At 41.1% G+C, this 16,987-nt stretch overlaps 1 protein-coding gene across 10 annotated transcripts in view; it reads right to left on the bottom strand.

The window, feature by feature from the left end:
- The window catches only part of MCCC1 (methylcrotonoyl-CoA carboxylase 1), an 84,726-nt gene that overhangs the window by 13,891 nt on the left and 53,848 nt on the right, over positions 1–16,987 (bottom strand). For 9 of the 10 annotated variants that reach the window (XR_643879.4, XM_009201292.1, XM_009201286.2 and 6 more), the window contains 5 exons: positions 15,686–15,813; positions 11,838–12,021; positions 9,295–9,404; positions 7,485–7,701; positions 4,063–4,149 (listed from right to left, as the gene is read on the bottom strand). Coding sequence is in view for 9 of the 10 variants with exons in the window: in XM_009201292.1 (XP_009199556.1) it covers positions 4,063–4,149; positions 7,485–7,701; positions 9,295–9,404; positions 11,838–12,021; positions 15,686–15,813 (726 nt within the window). In the remaining variant the exon portion in view is untranslated. The remainder of the gene's footprint in view (positions 1–4,062; positions 4,150–7,484; positions 7,702–9,294; positions 9,405–11,837; positions 12,022–15,685; positions 15,814–16,987) is intronic. The other variant, XM_021934625.2, reaches the window with a different exon arrangement.

Genomic DNA, 16,987 nt, shown 5'->3' with positions numbered 1-16,987 from the left:
CTGTCTCAGAAAAAAAACCCCAAAAAACCACACACACACAAAAACATTCCCCATGTATGCCCCCAGCTTTCCCTGCACTGTGGCTCTATGCTCACACTTCTCTTTCACTACGCTGCTGGTGCTCTGCCACAGCACAGAAACCTCACTGCCCATTCACATCAGGCTCACTGTCCTTGGGAAGAGTCAGCCTGGGCAGAGTAAATTCTCCCTCCTCTGAACATTTAGCCTTTTGCATACAAAACACCCACTATGATTCTCCTCTCATCCTGGTTTATAAAGAGTGATTTTCCTCTCTATCAGTTGTTTCAGAAAAATTATCAAAATTAAAATGTTCACAAAAGTCAAATACTAAAGTACAAGAACTCCAGGGCCCACACTCTTGACCACTATGCTCTCCATCTTCTCAACATACACACTTCCAAATGGTAAATTCCTTAACAGAAAAAAAGCAGGGACAAAGACATTTCCTTCTCTTCTCCACATCACTTGGCATATCTATTTTATCAAAAACTTTGTACTGAATGTATGAATGAATAAAACTTCTCCACCCTATATCATGTTGACAGGCTTTAACTCTTCTTATCACAAAGTGCCTCCAATTACACCACAGCCATTTTCTTTGAATTTATAAAATATGACATGTATTTAACTGGCACGAATGCCAACAGATCACAGTAAAGACACTACCAAAAAAAATCCTACCCTAGATATCTCTTGTCACCTACAAGAGAACCTTAAACATCCTCTTATACATTTAATAAGGTATGCAAGTGTGGCACTTGCAGTATTCGGTCAGCACATGGATCCTGGAGTGTGGGTTCAAATCCCGACTCCACCAATTACTTTTGGTGTAACTTTTTGGAAAATTACTCATCTCTCTGAGCCTTGACGTTGGCTTAGAGAGATTAGTAATTTATAAAGTTCACACTAATAATAACACCAATCTCATTGGCCAGTTCTGAAAATGCAAATGAAATAATCTTTGGAAAGTGTTTAATACAGTAACTGACATATACCAAATACTCAATAAATTTTAGACATTATTATCATTGAGGTTGGGCAGGGTTCTGTGAAACATGGCCTCTAATAGCAAAGTAAGAATAGCTTGCAAGCCTTGAATACTTAAAATAGTTGGTCATTCTCACTGAGTTCACTAGAAGTTGCTTCTGCTTTTGACTCATAAATGCTTCTGGTATCTTTTTGTTGTTGTTGTTGTTGTTGTTGTTTTTTGTTTTTTTTTTTTTTTTTTGAGACGGAGTCTCGCTCTGTCGCCCAGGCTGGAGTGCAGTGGCCGGATCTCAGCTCACTGCAAGCTCTGCCTCCCGGGTTTATGCCATTCTCCTGCCTCAGCCTCCCGAGTAGCTGGGACTACAGGCGCCCGCCACCTCGCCCGGCTAGTTTTTTTTTTGTATTTTTAGTAGAGACGGGGTTTCGCCGTGTTAGCCAGGATGGTCTCGATCTCCTGACCTTGTGATCCGCCCATCTCGGCCTCCCAAAGTGCTGGGATTACAGGCTTGAGCCACCGCGCCCGGCCTGTTGTTGTTTTTTGAGATGGAGTCCTGCTCTTCTGGTATCTTTTTTTTCCCCCTTTTTAAAAATTTTTATTTTATAAATAGGGGCAGGATCTCACTATGTCACCTAGGCTGATCTCGAACTCCTGCCCTCAAGCAATCCTCCCACCTTGGCCTCCCAAAGTGCTGAGATTACAGGTGTGAGCCACTGTGGCCAGCCTGGTCTCTTAAGCTTCCTATTTCATGCATTCCATTTAATTGTGGTCATGGCTTATTAGCATTTTTTTTGAGACTTAGCAATATAACATTTTCTGAAAGCTGTTACATATAGACTTGGATTATTTTCATAGAATATTGCCAAAAGGATATAGTGAACAGCAATCATGTTGGCTTTTCAATTATGTACTCATTTTTTAATGAAAACATTTTTTAATTCCAAAAAACACAGCATACTTCCAATCAGTGCTTGCTGCTTTAGTGAAGAGCCATGCCAAATAACACAGTTGGCTTATATGAATTACAATCACACATGTAATTCTTCTGTTTAATTCAGGTTGAAGAAGCCAGTGAAACTTTACCACTTTTGATACTTGTATTTAGCATATAGGAGTCTAGAGTAAGATACTTCCAGATTTGGGGGGCTGTATTTCTTAGGATGAAATGAGCATAAATTGATGGGTTAACCATTTGCAGAATGCTACTATATAAAGGATGTTTGCAAATTTTCATTATAAAGGCTTGACAATATGCCCAAGGCACTTAAGGTAATGACCATCTAGGCTCAGAATTGAAAAATAACTGAAGAGCTGTAACCCAATAAACTTGTGTGAACAAAATATTTGTTACTGGCCGGGCACGGTGGCTCAAGCCTGTAATCTCAGCACTTTGGGAGGCTGAGGTGGGTGGATCACGAAGTCAAGAGATAGAGACCATCCTGGCTAACACAGTGAAACCCCATATCTACTAAAAATGCAAAAAATTAGCTGGGCGTGGTGGTGGGCGCCTGTAGTCCCAGCTACTCTGGAGGCTGAGGCAGGAGAATGGTGTGAACCCGGGAGGCGGAGCTTGCAGTGAGCCGACATTGTGCCACTGCACTCCAGCCTGGGCAACAGAGACTCTGTGTCAAAAAACAAAACAAAAAAATTGTTACTGAGTTAGTGTCTTCATAGAGGTGAAGTGAAAAAGATTTTCCTCTGTCCAAGGAAGAGGATTCTGTCATCAGCTGACAAAAGTATTCTGCCCTACCTGGGAGGCATATATTTTTATAACAGAACTGTCACAGTTCAATGACATCTCACATTCAAGGTTAGCCAGGACTCTGAGCTCTGACTCCACCCATTGGGCTTCCCACACAAACTGTCTTACAGCACAAGGGATACAGTGACCAGCTATAGAATTCTGGTCCTGCTGCTACACTGCTCCAGCCAGAAGTTTATAAACTGCCTTCTGGCTTAAGCATCAGCCTCTTTCGACTTCAGTTAAAGAAAGTCAGTCCCTATGTTGAGTCAACTCAAATTAGTTGACAATCAAAAATCAATTTTCTATTGGAAAACTGGTGGAAATAGCCTAAGAGTCAATGTCACAAAGAGTGGGTGTGAATTCTAGCTCGGCCACTCACTAGCCTTGACTAAATTACTTCACTTCTGTGCCTTATCATCAATGCTTTCATCATCCATACGTGGGTATAACAGTGACTCCCCCTCATTTATGTTGTGAAGATAAAAACTTACATGAGATAAGGCACTTAATAAATTATAGCTCTGCAGTGACCCACTTCCACTTGAACCCCTGAAACACTGCCTGGGCAGTGGGTAATCGTCCCTCTCTGACATAGTTTTGAAAACAGTTTTTCTTTTTTCTTTTTTTTTTTGTGATGGAGTCTCGCTTTGTCACCCAGGCTGGAGTGCAGTGGTGTGATCTCAGCTCATTGCAAGCTCCGCCTCCCTGGTTCACGCCATTCTCCTGCCTCAGCCTCCTGAGTAGCTGGGACTACAGGCACCCGCCACTACGCCCCACTAATTTTTTTTATTTTTAGTAGAGACAGGGTTTCACCATGTTAGCCAGGATGGTCTCAATCTCCTGACCTCGTGATCTGCCTGCCTCAGCCTCCCAAAGTGCTGGGACCACAGGCGTGAGCCACCGCGCCCAGCTGAAAACTGTTTTTCTTATTTAAAAGTAATGCACTCTCGCTGCAGAAGAATTGCAAAGCAAGAAAAAAAGTACAAAGGATTAGGGAAAAAGAGGTGGGGTTTTTTTTGCATATTTCTAACATTCTGGTATATTTCATTTCAGCTGTTTTGCTACGTTTATTTTATGACATATTTTTAGAATATTTACAAAATATTTAAAAAGTGCAAAGAAGAAAAGCAAATACCATCAACTCTACTACCCAGAGCCAATCAATTCTATTATTTTGGCATATTTCCTTTCAATGTTTAGCCTAGGCATTTAAAAAATGTAACTGATCATGACCAGGCTGGAATCCTCTTTTTCAGACTAATGTGATACATTTGTATGACTCACATTTCTCTTTTAATGAAACATTACTTACTGTTTTTACCATCTTTAAGAGTCATGTTTCTGGTATAAGAGATATTCAGTCTTCTTCCACTGCTAGATGAAAATGGAGAGAATTGATCTAGAAAAAATTTAAAATTCAGTAACAAATTTATGAGCATCAAGCCTATGAAATTTACACCTTACAAAAGAAAACATAAAACGCAAGTCCTGGTCAGGCACGGTGGCTCACACCTGTAATTCCAGCACTTTGGGAGGCCAAGGCAGGGAGATCATGAGGTCAGGAGATCGAGACCATCCTGGTTAACACAGTGAAACCCTGTCTCTACTAAAAATACAAAAAAATTAGCCGGGCATGGTGGTGGCGCCTATAGTCCCAGCTCCCTGGGAGGTTGAGGCAAGAGAATGGCGTGAACCTGGGAGGCAGAGCTTGCAGTGAGCCAAGATTGTGCCACCATAGTGGGTGACAGGGCGAGACTCCATCTCAAAAAAAAAAAAAAAAAAAAGAAAAAAAACCATGCAAGTCCTAAACTGGCAGCTCAGATGTGCTGTTTTTGTTCTTCTTGTTGTTTTAAGTTTAAAGGGATACTTTTGTTTACATCTTATGAAATTTCATATGAAAAATTCTAGCTTCTACTGAAGAATCTGACTATTTGCAACCTAAACTCTAATCCTACAGTGGCATAAACGTACCATGGTCACCCCCTTTTGATGGGGCAAATTCATTCCAGGTCACTAAAGTCTCTACTGCTCACTATTTTTCTTTCACCTGGCCTCTGTTACTCTTTTATGTTGTTGGCTCAGCCCTTATAGCCTTTTTTTTTTTTCTTTTTGAGACGAGTCTCATTCTGTTGCCCAGGCTGGAGAGCAGTGGCATGATCTCAGCTCACTGCAACCTCCACCTCCTGAGTTCAAGTGATTCTCCTGCCTCAGCCTCCTGAGTAGCTGGGATTACAGGTGCATGCCACCATAGCCGGTTAATTTTGTATTTTTAGTGGAGACGGGGTTTCACCATGTTGGCCAGGCTGACTTAAGGTCAAACTCCTGACCTTAAGTGATCCACCTGCCCTGGGCCTCCCAAAGTGTTGGGATTACAGGCGTGAGCCACCGTGCCTGGCCCCCTATGGGCATTTGGGTGTATATCCTCTATTGGACAATATCCAGGTGCTTCAGCATAGCTAAGCTGATGCAATTTATTCTGAACCTCATATCTGTACCAATTATAAACTTTTAAAAGGAAGGTCACAGTAAGAGAACACTCCATTCTAAAAATGTTAAGTTCAGGCTCAGGAATACCACATGGGACATATTTAGATGCATTTTCATTCAATGTAAAAGGATAAAATGAGGATAGAGCACAAATCTTCTAAAGATGTAGTTTTCAGCACTTAAAACATGTTACATTTTAAGCTTTCAAAATAGCTATCTTGAATGAATCTAAATGATATAGAAATTAAAGATTCTAATGATAGGATCGTATAATAATATAGGTTCAGTATCACTTATCCAAAATGCTTGGGACCAGAAGTGTTTTGAATTTCAGATTTTTTTTTTTTTGATTATTTGCATTATATTTAACTGGCTTAGCATCCCTGATCCAAATATCTGGAATCTGAAATGTTCCAATGAGCATTTCCTTTGAGCATCATGTTAGCGCTGAAAAAGCTTCCGATTCTGGAGCATTTTGGATTTGGGGATTTGGGATGCTCAAACTGTATAGGGTAATACAGTAATTACCAATAAAAGAGAAAAATAGATGAGATTTTTTTTTTTTTTTTTTTGAGACGGAGTCTCGCTCTGTCACCCAGGCTGGAGTGCAGTGGCCGGATCTCAGCTCACTGCAAGCTCCGCCTCCCGGGTTCACGCCATTCTCCTGCCTCAGCCTCCCGAGTAGCTGGGACTACAGGCGTCCGCCACCTCGCCCGGCTAGTTTTTTGTATTTTTTAGTAGAGACGGGGTTTCACCATGTTAACCAGGATGGTCTCGATCTCCTGACCTCGTGATCCACCCGTCTCGGCCTCCCAAAGTGCTGGGACTACAGGCTTGAGCCACCGCGCCCGGCCAATAGATGAGATTTTTAAAAATTCTGTTTGCTCTGAAGGTCAGAGCTAGCCTGAAATGCAAAAAGTATGTGAGAGCTGAGATTCTGTATCAATTTAAAGGACAGAATTTTTTTTTTTAATACTTTAAGTTCTAGGGTACATGTGCACAACGTGCAGGTTTGTTACATATGTATACATGTGCCATGTTGGTGTGCTGCACCCATTAACTCGTCATTTACATTAGGCATTTCTCCTAATGCTATCCCTTCCCCTTCCCCTTCCCCCTTCCCCACAACAGGCCCTGGTGTGTGATGTTCCCCACCCTGTGTCCAAGTGTTCTCATTGTTCAATTCCCACCTATGAGTGAGAACATGCGGTGTTTGGTTTAAGGGCAGAACTTTCTAATGGAGAACTGACTGAAAGTATCAACTACCCGATGAAGTAATGAACTTTCAGTTTCCCAAGGTGTTAGGAAGAAGTTGGGCAACAGCTTAGTGGGTGTGCTGGGGTAGGGATGCAATGCATGTGTGTGGTAGCCAGGATGAACCCCTGTTATGGCCCTTCCTACGCTTGGATACTATGACACTATGAAGTCTCTAGGTAGACATCCAATCACAGGATGGAAAAAGAGGAAGAAGTAATTTGACAATAAGTCATGGGTAACCCAAGGGAATCTAAGTCTCTGGTGTTCTGTCTTGAGACTTTGGGACAAAGGGAGTTCCTGCAGGTACAAAGGACATAACAAAGTAGGGCCATGAGGAGTGGTGAACAAAAGAAGTGGTAAGAAATTAGCATAGGATGTGGGGAAAACAAGTGCTTGACTGAAAAGAGATCCATTTCTTTTTTTTTTTTTTTTTTTTTTCAGATGGAGTCTCGCCCTCTTGCCCAGGCTGGCGTGATCTCGGTTCACTGCAACCTCCGCCTCCTGGGTTCAAGCGATTCTCTTGCCTCAGCCTCCCAAGTAGCTGGGACTACAGGCGTGTGCCACCACGCCTGGCTTATTTTTTGTATTTTTAGTAGAGATGGGGTTTCACTGTGTTAGCCAGGATGGTCTTGATCTCCTGACATCATGATCCACCCGCCCTGGCCTCCCAAAGTGCTGGGATTACAGACGTAAGCCACCGTGCTCACGTCTGTAAAATAAGAGATCCATTTCTACAATGTTAGGTGATTAGTTACACTCCAGTTAACGGGTTAAATAGTGTTTATGGGTGCATCCATGGTAAGTGAAGAGCTTTCCTTCATACTAAAAAACATGTCTGCAAACTTCATACTACAAAAGAAAGAATGCAAAGAATGATGTCAGTCACTGAGAGGAGAAAAGAGAGGCAAGGGTGCCATACAGAAAGAAAAGCATGTTCAGTGATGATTTGCAAAACTTGACAAGCAGAGGAAAGAGAAAAGCCGTCCGTACCATGTGCCTGAAGAGTGAAAGCGTCGGTCATGGCTTTCTCCTTGAGGATGAGACCCAGGGCTGCCTGGCATAAAGACTCTTTGGCTGCAGCCTTCCGACTAAGCAACAATTCTTTGTGGTGTTGAGGGATGAAATCAGTGTGCACGTTCCCAGCTTCAAACTCTGGGTGGCCAGACAGATTGAGTAAGAAGTCAATGTTGGTGTGCAGTCCAACAATCTAGGAAGAGAATAAAGCCCCAGTTCCTCCTGAGTGGGAAAAACAGTATGTTCAGAAAGCCATCTGCTCTTTTTATCTAAGCATTTTCTACTGTGAACAACTCTTATGAAAAATAACAAACCTACTAAGGTACCATGTGGCAACAGGACAACTCTCAGGAAAAAAAACCACAAAAAACCATCTCACTATCACTATGTCCATCCACTATTACTATATCCATCTGGACTTGACACTCAAAATTACATTTTAATATGACAAAGAGGATACTGGAAATACCGAGGCACTTACTTGACTCAGGTTAGGAACATAATAAATGTTAAGAAACATAAATGAAATTCATTTGCAAGGTATTGAAGACTTGCTGCTCAGAACGCTTCCACAGAATAGAAAGACTGCAAACAGCAAGCTGGATTGCTATACTGAGGAGAGGATAGGATTAAATGACCTCAAAAGAGCTTCCTTCCAACAATAAAATCCAAATTTTATATACTGATACAAAAATTTTAAAAGGTATAAAATTAACCCAAATACACCAATAAATGGGATCAAAAGTAAAACCAGCTATCTGAGCTTTGGGTTCATTCATTCACTCATCCATTCCTTCATTCATTTAACAGCCATTTCCTGAGCATCTCTTAAGTGACAGGCTCTGATCCAGGCACTGGGGATAGAGTGAGGAACAAAAGGTATGAAGTCCCTGCCTTCACAGTCTCTGCTGACATTCTAGGGCAACAAGTAACAATATCTGTAAACAGGTATTGAATATAATGTCACACGCTATGAAGAAAATGAAGGCTGGCTACAAGGATAAAGAATAACAAAAGGTCATACTTTAAATGCAGCAGCCTGGGAAAGGGTTCAGAGCAGGAGAGCGGGGTAGTCAGGAGGGAGCCCTGCAATCATGTAGGGGAAGAACATTCTGGAAGATTGGATAGGAATGCATGGCTGCATGCTGAGTGAGTCTCAGAAGCGGCAAGGCAGCCAGTGTGGTTGAAGCCACAGAAACCAGAGCTTTGATCAATTATTAACACAAAACAAGTTGAATAACTGGGTGAATAAATCCTTCTATGGGCCAAATCAATGTGATATGGGACTTTCTGCACCAAGGAAATTAATGTTCTACAGAAAAATAACAAACTCTATTAAAGGGATGAAACTGAACATAATTATTTTACTTTAGAGAAAATAAACCCAGACTGCAGGCATACTGGGTAGCGAAAACAACATTCAGGAAAACATCTGCTTTTATTTCCTAAGTATTTTCTACTGTGGACAGCTCTTAGGAAAAATAAAAAACCTACTAAGGTACCATGTATAGCTGGATTTATCTACAGAGTGAATAGGATTTCACCGAAACATAGCACTGACACTAACAATTTTACTTCTGCAATCTTTCTTTTGTAACTGAAATGAAGAAGTCCTCAAACCCTGCTCTGGCCCTTGCAAAATTCTCCCATATGAAACTATTTTGTTTGGGCAATTGATGGAAATAGAGAATACGCTGACAAGACCAAGGCCTTGCCAAAGACAAAGGCTGAACTCTGGTGCTGAGCAAACACATCAAGGTCACTGGCACGGTCTCAGATCACTCACATTGTACTGACGAAGGCTGTACCTCAGTTTTGTCAATGCTGCCTGGCGATCTGCAGCCCACACGACCAGCTTTGCAATCATGGGGTCGTAATGCACGGAAACTTCATCTCCTGAAATTGAAAACCACAATAACCTCTTCAAGTCAAAACATAAAGGAATAAAATACAACAAGCAAGACGTTTTGTTACGTACATTTCACGCTTAATCCTCATAAACCCCTGCATGATAAATAACATCGACACAAATTTATTCATAAGGATCCTGAGGTTCAGAGGGCTTTGAAAACTTGCCAGGTGTAACAAGGGTGGGTCACCCAATAGCACCAGGCCCTAATGTGGTGATTCAATGGCACACAAGCTGGCTTTCCCTCTCCTATCTTCTTCTGAAGCTTCTTTTCCCTTTTCATTTTCAAAGTCAACACAATCTTCCTCCACCCTCTCACATTCTCCTTATTTCTGCCCTTAGCATTCCCCACCCTCCACTCCTTCAGTTTCTACACCAGTCAAGCAAGTTTAATAATTCCTCTGTCCTGCAGGGTTGCTGGGAGGAGTGATAATAAAGTGACAGGTGCCATACCTGGCAAAGCTGATAAACCAATGGCAGCTATCATCACTAGGATGGTTACAGTCCTAGAGAACAAGAATCTGAACCAGGGCGCATTCCACTAGTTAGAAATGGTTCAAGTAGAAAGGATGTAGCATGTTGTAAAGAATGTTGTTGTAGGGTCTTTCCATGATTTTGGCAGGTCACTTGACCTCTTTGAACCCCAGAGTCCTCACTGGTAAGATTAGATGCCTACAGGTGGCTCACGCCAGTACTCCCAAGACATTGGGAGGCCAAGGTGGGCAGATCACAAGGTCAGGAGTTTGAGACCAGTCTGGCCAACATAGTGAAACCCCGTCTCTACTAAAAATACAAAAAATTAGCCGGGCGTGGTGGTGGGTGCCTATAATTCCAGCTACTCAGGAGGCTGAGGAAGGAGAATAATTTGAACCTGGGAAGCAGAGGTTGCAGTGAGCCAAAATTGTGCCATTGCCACTCCAGCCTGGTCGACAAGAGTGAAACTCTGTCTCAAAAAAAAAAAAAAAAAAAAAAAAAAAAAAAAAAAGAAGGAACCAGTGGGGCAAGCAGAGTTAAGATGCTTTGCTAAGTTAAAGAGTCTACTAACTACCAAATCTTGCTGTGGCTTATCCAGAGCTCTCAAAATGCTACCAATTTATTTTTAAGAAGACCTAAATCCTCATTTTGGCTTTCAGGACACTAGGATTTGCCTTCAACCCATGTCTCCAGCCACATATTTTCTTACTATTCTTCGAACATTCCTTTCTCTCTTTTCTTCACTCTTCATTATGCTTTTAAATCTACCTATCTAAATCTATTCCAGACATCCATTTAAAAACTTGTCCTGGCCAGGCACGGTAGTTCACCCCTGTAATCCCAGCACCTTGAGAGGCCGAGGCAGGCAGATCACTTGAGGCTAGGAGTTTGAGACCAGCCTAGCCAACATAGTGAAAATCTGTCTCTACTAAAAATATAAAAAACAAAAAAAAATTAGCCAGGCATAGTGGTATACACCTGTAATCCCAGCTTCTCGGGAGGCTGAGGCCTGAGAATCACTTAACTCAGGGAGATAAAGGTTGTAATGAGCCAAGATCACACCACTGTACTCCAGCCTGGGCACAGAGCGAGACCATCTCAAAAACAAAACAAAAACAAACAAAAAAACAAACAAAAAAATCTGTCCTGATTATATTAGTCTAGCGTGACCTCTTACCCCTGAAAATTGCTATATCCCATCACTGTATAACTTATTCCAGCAACTGAAATTAAGATGACAGGAGAGGCTCAGAGCACTGACTCTGGAGCTAGACTGTCTGGGTCTGAATCTTGGCTCCAAGGATGACCTTGGACAAGTCACTTAACTCTTCTGTGTTCCAGTTTCCTCATCTAGAAAACAGGGATGATAATAATGCCTACTCACAGGGTAGTTCTCATGGTGAAAGGAACACATGTAGAAAAATCACTTAGAGCAGTGCCTGTAAGTAGAAAGTCCTAAATAATCACTAGTTATGACCACTCTTATTAATCATATGCTGAACTGTGATAACTCTTCCACTGTTTCTTTACTGTAACTTTTTTATTATTGTTTAGCTTACACTAAGTTTATGTATTAATTCTCCAACTTATACTTTATGTACCTTGAAGGCAGTCTGCCTTGTGCATAGCAGATATCAGTCATCTTAAATCAGTTTTGTAATGAGGCAAGGTCAAAAACAGTACGCACAAAATATTTCCTGGTTAGGTTTGACCAAGTACTGCTGAATTTCAAAGAAAAGGAGTTCACTGTTTAAAAATACTCGCTATTCTTTAAAAATAACAATTCCAGAGGGAAAAAGTAATGGTTACTGAGAAATCACTTAAATTCTTTATTTTAAAATATGCTAGACAGTTCCGCAAGACTCAGGGATCAGAATTTGTCCAAAAATAATAATGTACTAAAAACTTAAAAACTGAGTGAGACTTTTCATTTTCTTTGACTTTACCTTGCCGCACTCCAGTTTCAATCCTGGTGGAAGGATCTGCTCGAGGGGTAGAGAGGTGCACTAATGGGCCAGCCCCAGGCATGAAGTTATTGCTAGGATCTTCTGCATATATTCTAGCTTCGAAGGCATGGCCCTGCAGAGTTATTTCTTCCTGGCTCAAAGGAATCTTCTCTCCTGCTGCAATCTGGTAACAGAATAGTGTTTCTTATGAAATCTACCATATAGCGGCTCCCAGACTTAGTAGATCAATGGTCTTGCTTTTTTTCGAGGTAAAACGTACATCTAGGTTTTGCAATGCAGCCAAATAAAAACTATTATTTTGTCTACTCATTTGAATATTGGGCAAAACAAAAATAAATTAAAAAACAGATGCAGCTTGGCAACAGTCTATCATTTGGGCATCAGAGTTTTTAAATGGCAAAAGCAGGCAAAGTGATGGCTAACTTACAAATATAAAAATCAGTGTTTGTTCAATATAATCAAAACCAAAATTTCTTACTGGCAACATACTCTCAGTTTTCATTTAAAACATTAGCACTCAATTCCCAAATCAATTTTTTAAAAAAATAGTACATTATTAGTGTTTACGACTAGATTCACAGCCAAGCAAAAAGTGTGGCTGGCGTTGTCATCCTATGCTGTAATCTTCATCAGCAAGTGGGTAATAAAGCAAAACAGAAAGGGGAAAATTATGGTTTTTCAATTTTGTTATGTTGATGTGTACTGCATGATACCAGATTACAAACAGGGTGATCACTACGGTTTGTTGTTACTATAATTATTACTATTTGGGCTATTATGTACCAATACAACAAATCACTCTCTTCAATTAACTAGTATAAACTGGAAATGGCTATTGGAGGACACACTGCACTTTTCTCTATTTACTCTCAAGCTTTTTTCCAAGATGAGAAAATGACAACCTAAAAAAGCAATCTAGATACAGGAAAAAAGACTCTAAGTAACTTAGCATGACATTGAACTACACCGGTTAAGTATAAAACAGAGGCAAAAGTTTCATTTTTCTGAATCTGTAAATATGAAAGATCAGGATGTACAGCAGTTAAGAATGAAAGGAAACGGAACTAAGTTAAATGCCTTTATGGCAGTATATTTTGAAAGTACCTCAGGTTCTGCAGCCAGATTGCCTAGGTTCAAATTTTGTCTCTATACTTACTTTGTCATGTAGACAAGTTTCTTAAGCCTTCCATGCTTCAGAGAAAAGTGTCTGGCATACAGTAAGCATTATGTTACCTATTATCATTCCATCCTTAGGATCTAGAACCAAAAATTCCATTTGACCCAGCAATCACATTACTGGGTATACACCCAAAGGATTATAAATCATTCTACTAAAAAGATGCATGCACACGTATGTTTATTGCAGCACTGTTCACAATAGACTTGGAACAAATTCTTTAATATTTTAATAAAGAATTCTGGGCCAGGTGCAGTGGCTCATGCCTGTAATCCTAGCAATTTGGGAGGCCGAGGCAGGTGGATCACCTGAGGTCAGTAGTTCAAGACCAGCCTGGCCAACATGGTAAAATCCCGTCTCTACTAAAAACACAAAAATTAGCTGGACATGGTGGTGCACGCCTGTAATCCCAGCTACACGGGAGGCTGAGGCAGGAGAATCGCTTGAACCTGGGAGGTGGAGGTTGAGGTGAGCTGAGATCACGCCATTGCACTCCAGCGCACTCCAGCCTGGGCAAAAAGAGCAAAACTCCGTCTCTTATGTTCACCTTGACTTGTCTTTGCCTGTCCATTTTCCTCCAAGCTTGGCATCCACTTGAGTGTCGCTGGGTCTTTGGAGATAGTGCCATTTGAGTTCTCTCAGGCTGACATTGGCTCTCTGGAACCCCTAACCTTGACATTTTCACCAGCTTTCCCTGAACACTGTTAACTATCTGTATCTGTAGCCTGAACCCGGGACACTCACATCAGTCACTGTTCAACCCTTGTTCTAGGAAGGCTTGACTACACAGGCAGGTCCTCAAGCTTGGACTCTTGACTTGTGAGCCCCTTTGTTTTACCTCTGTTTAAAGGCCAGATGCCAAATGCCTTGAACTGTATATTAACCAGGTCCAGCAGCTTCCCTGAGTTTCAGTGTCCCTCCCTAGATGATAAAAGCTGGCTTCTCTTTCCGAAGAGCCTTGACAAGCTCTTACAAAAAATAAATGTCTGTTGGTTTCCCTAATGCCCAAAAGCTTTCTCCTTCCTTAATCCTTAGAAATCTTTTTTTCTCTTATGATTTCCAAAGTCTAAACTCTCTTGATTTACTGCTTCAGAAAAATTGTCCTCCTTTTCCTTGAATTCTGGAAATATAAACACTCTTTCCAGAAGTTTCCAAAGCCACTACAGTTTTTCTTGACACTCACTAAAGCTTACTAGCTTGCTGTGCCTGGTTTTCATTAGCGCCCTAGGATATACAACCCCAGAAGAACCTTTTGGCTCAATTAAAACCACCAATCACCCCCAAGGAACCAACAAAAGGAGTATTATATTATTATTTACAGAAGTTCTGAAAAGATAAAATTATTAAAATAATCAAGACTTTAGCATCACACCATAAAAAAACAATTTAGATTCAGGATATATAAGGAACCGAGAATCCTACAGATATCAAGAATGTCTATATTACTTAACAAATTTTTTTCATGTTAAGAAAAAGAAGGCTAAAGTAAAATCTGTTGTTCTTACGAGAACAAAAACAGACTAAGCTATTATTAATATTTGAGAAGTATGTTTTCTGGAATTCTGGTTTATACCAGTGCTTCTCTAACTATCCACAGTAAAAGAACAGTTATAACCTTATGTGTTTGAAAAATACAGTAGACATGTCATAGCAATGCCAAAATGCTTTATAAGTTTCCAAACAATTACTCTGAATGAACATTTACTCATGGGCCAGCAACAGCCATAAATCTGCACTTTACTTGGATCATTCTAGACCATCTCCTTGGTTCTTCATTCCCAACTCTGCCTTAGCTCATTTCATCTTGTCTAGCATCTGCCCTGCCTCTAAAATCGAATGATGGCCTGGCCCAGAATGCTGAGGCTTTAGGTAGACCATGAGGCTTTTCCCTTGAGGTGATGTGGTTGTGAGCAAGCCTCTGTGACAGAATCTCACCTGCTGGCTGCCCATGCCTAAGGGGAAATGAATCTGAGTCCTTAATGTGCCAAAAAAAGCTACAGCATCAAATGTGGCTTCACTTTTTATGTCCCATCTTCCTGTCCTCATCACAACCACCAAGAACTGAATCCTGTCCAAAATGACACCTGCTTTAGGAGGTCAGAAGGTAGTAACCTATTCTCAAGACTGTGTTGTTGCTGTTGTTGTTTTTGGATTTTGTAAATTATAGATTCAGGTGGAACACGTGAACGTTTGCTACACGGGTATTTTGCATAATGCTGGGGTTTGAGCTCCTGGTGCACCCATCATTCAAACAGTGAACATGGAACCATTTAGGTAGTTTTTCAACCCTCGCCTCCCTCCCATCAACACTGATTATTTTTTCTTTTCTTTTATTAAGATGGAGTCTCACTCTGTCACCCAGGCTGGAATGTAGCAGTGTGATCTCGGCTCACTGCAACCTCTGCCTCCCCAGCTCAAGCGATTCTCCTGCCTCAGCCTCCTGAGTACCAGCGACTACAGGCACCTGGCACCATGCCCAGCTAATTTTTGTATTTTTAGTAGAGACAGGGTTTCACCATGTTGGCCAGGCTGGTATTGAACTTCTGACCTCAGGTGATCCACCTGCCTTGGCCTGCCAAAGTGTTGGGACTACAGGCGTGAGCCACCACACCCAGCCAAGGCTGATCTTTAATAGAAAAAATATTCGCACTCTAAGCTGCCACTCCACCAAGTCAGTTCCTGTGATCATCTCAGTAACAGGATGTTCCACTTGCAGCCTTGTATTCATCTCCATGAAATAGAAATTATGTTTCGAGTCCATAATAAACTCCACAGTCCCTAAAATATAAAAAAAATGGTCATATTCAATAGTGTATAATCAATCAGTAGCAAACCAAAATCTCCCATGATGCATCACATCAAGTTTTACTGCTGCCTTCATTCAATGGTAACACTTTGCATTTCATGAAGAAAACATCTCACATTTGCAGCAGCATGAGTCTTAGTCAAAAATAGAGAGCTGTATGAAATTTGGCAACGAAAAGGTATATTCGGGGTTGTGAGCAAATGGTAAGCCCAAATTATGAATCCGTTTCAGCTGCTGTAACAGTGAGAACAAGGGTGGACCACATGTTACTGCCTCAGAGCACCAAGATCCTGGGAGCCTCATAGCATGACATCCCATCTCACCCTAACCCCATGGAGAAAAAGAAAACTTTTTTTCCATGATTGTGGGCTCCGAGGAATTTCCTTTTAAAGTCCTTTGGCTGGTAACCCATTGAAAGATTGTTTGGCAACTAAACCTTATGTTAATATCTATTGGCATTCTATTAAGCTCTAAAAAATTTCCCCTAACTTTATTAAGGTTCAATTTTAGACAACAAACTGTAACTATTTTAAGTGTAGGTGTGTGATTTAGCAATTGAATACAATCATAGAACCACAATGAAACTACAGAACATTTCCATCATAAAAAAAGTTCCCTTGTTCCCATTTGGAATCAGTCCCTTCACTAAACCCTGGGATCCAGGAAACCACCAATCTGCTTTCTGTCACTATAGTTTTCCTAGAATTTTATATAAATGAAATCATACAGTTTGTAGTCTTCTGTGTTTCTGTGTTTGTGTGTTTTTCTCTTAGCTTAAAGTGAATACAATGTAAAATTGTTTTTAAAAGTGTGGTCACAACCCATTAGTGGATTTTAAAATCAATTCTTTTTTTTTTTTTAAAGACGGAATCTCACTCTGTCACCCAGGCTGGGGTGCAATGGCGCGATCTCGGCTCACTGCAACCTCTGCCTCCTGGGTTCAAGCAATTCTTCTACCTCACCCTCCCTGTAGATGGGAACACAGGCGCATGCCACTATGTCCGGCTAATTTTTTGTATTTTTAGTAGAGATGGGGTTTCACCATGTTGGCCAGGCTGGTCTCGAACTCCTGACCTCAAGTGATCTGCCTGCCTTGGCCTCCCAAAGTGCTGGGATTACAGGTGTGAGCCACTGTGCCCAGCTTAA

Source organism: Papio anubis, chromosome 2 (genome assembly GCF_008728515.1).
Source record: "Papio anubis isolate 15944 chromosome 2, Panubis1.0, whole genome shotgun sequence".
Taxonomy (NCBI): Eukaryota; Metazoa; Chordata; class Mammalia; order Primates; family Cercopithecidae; genus Papio; species Papio anubis.
This window is presented reverse-complemented; position numbering and strand designations above follow the sequence as displayed.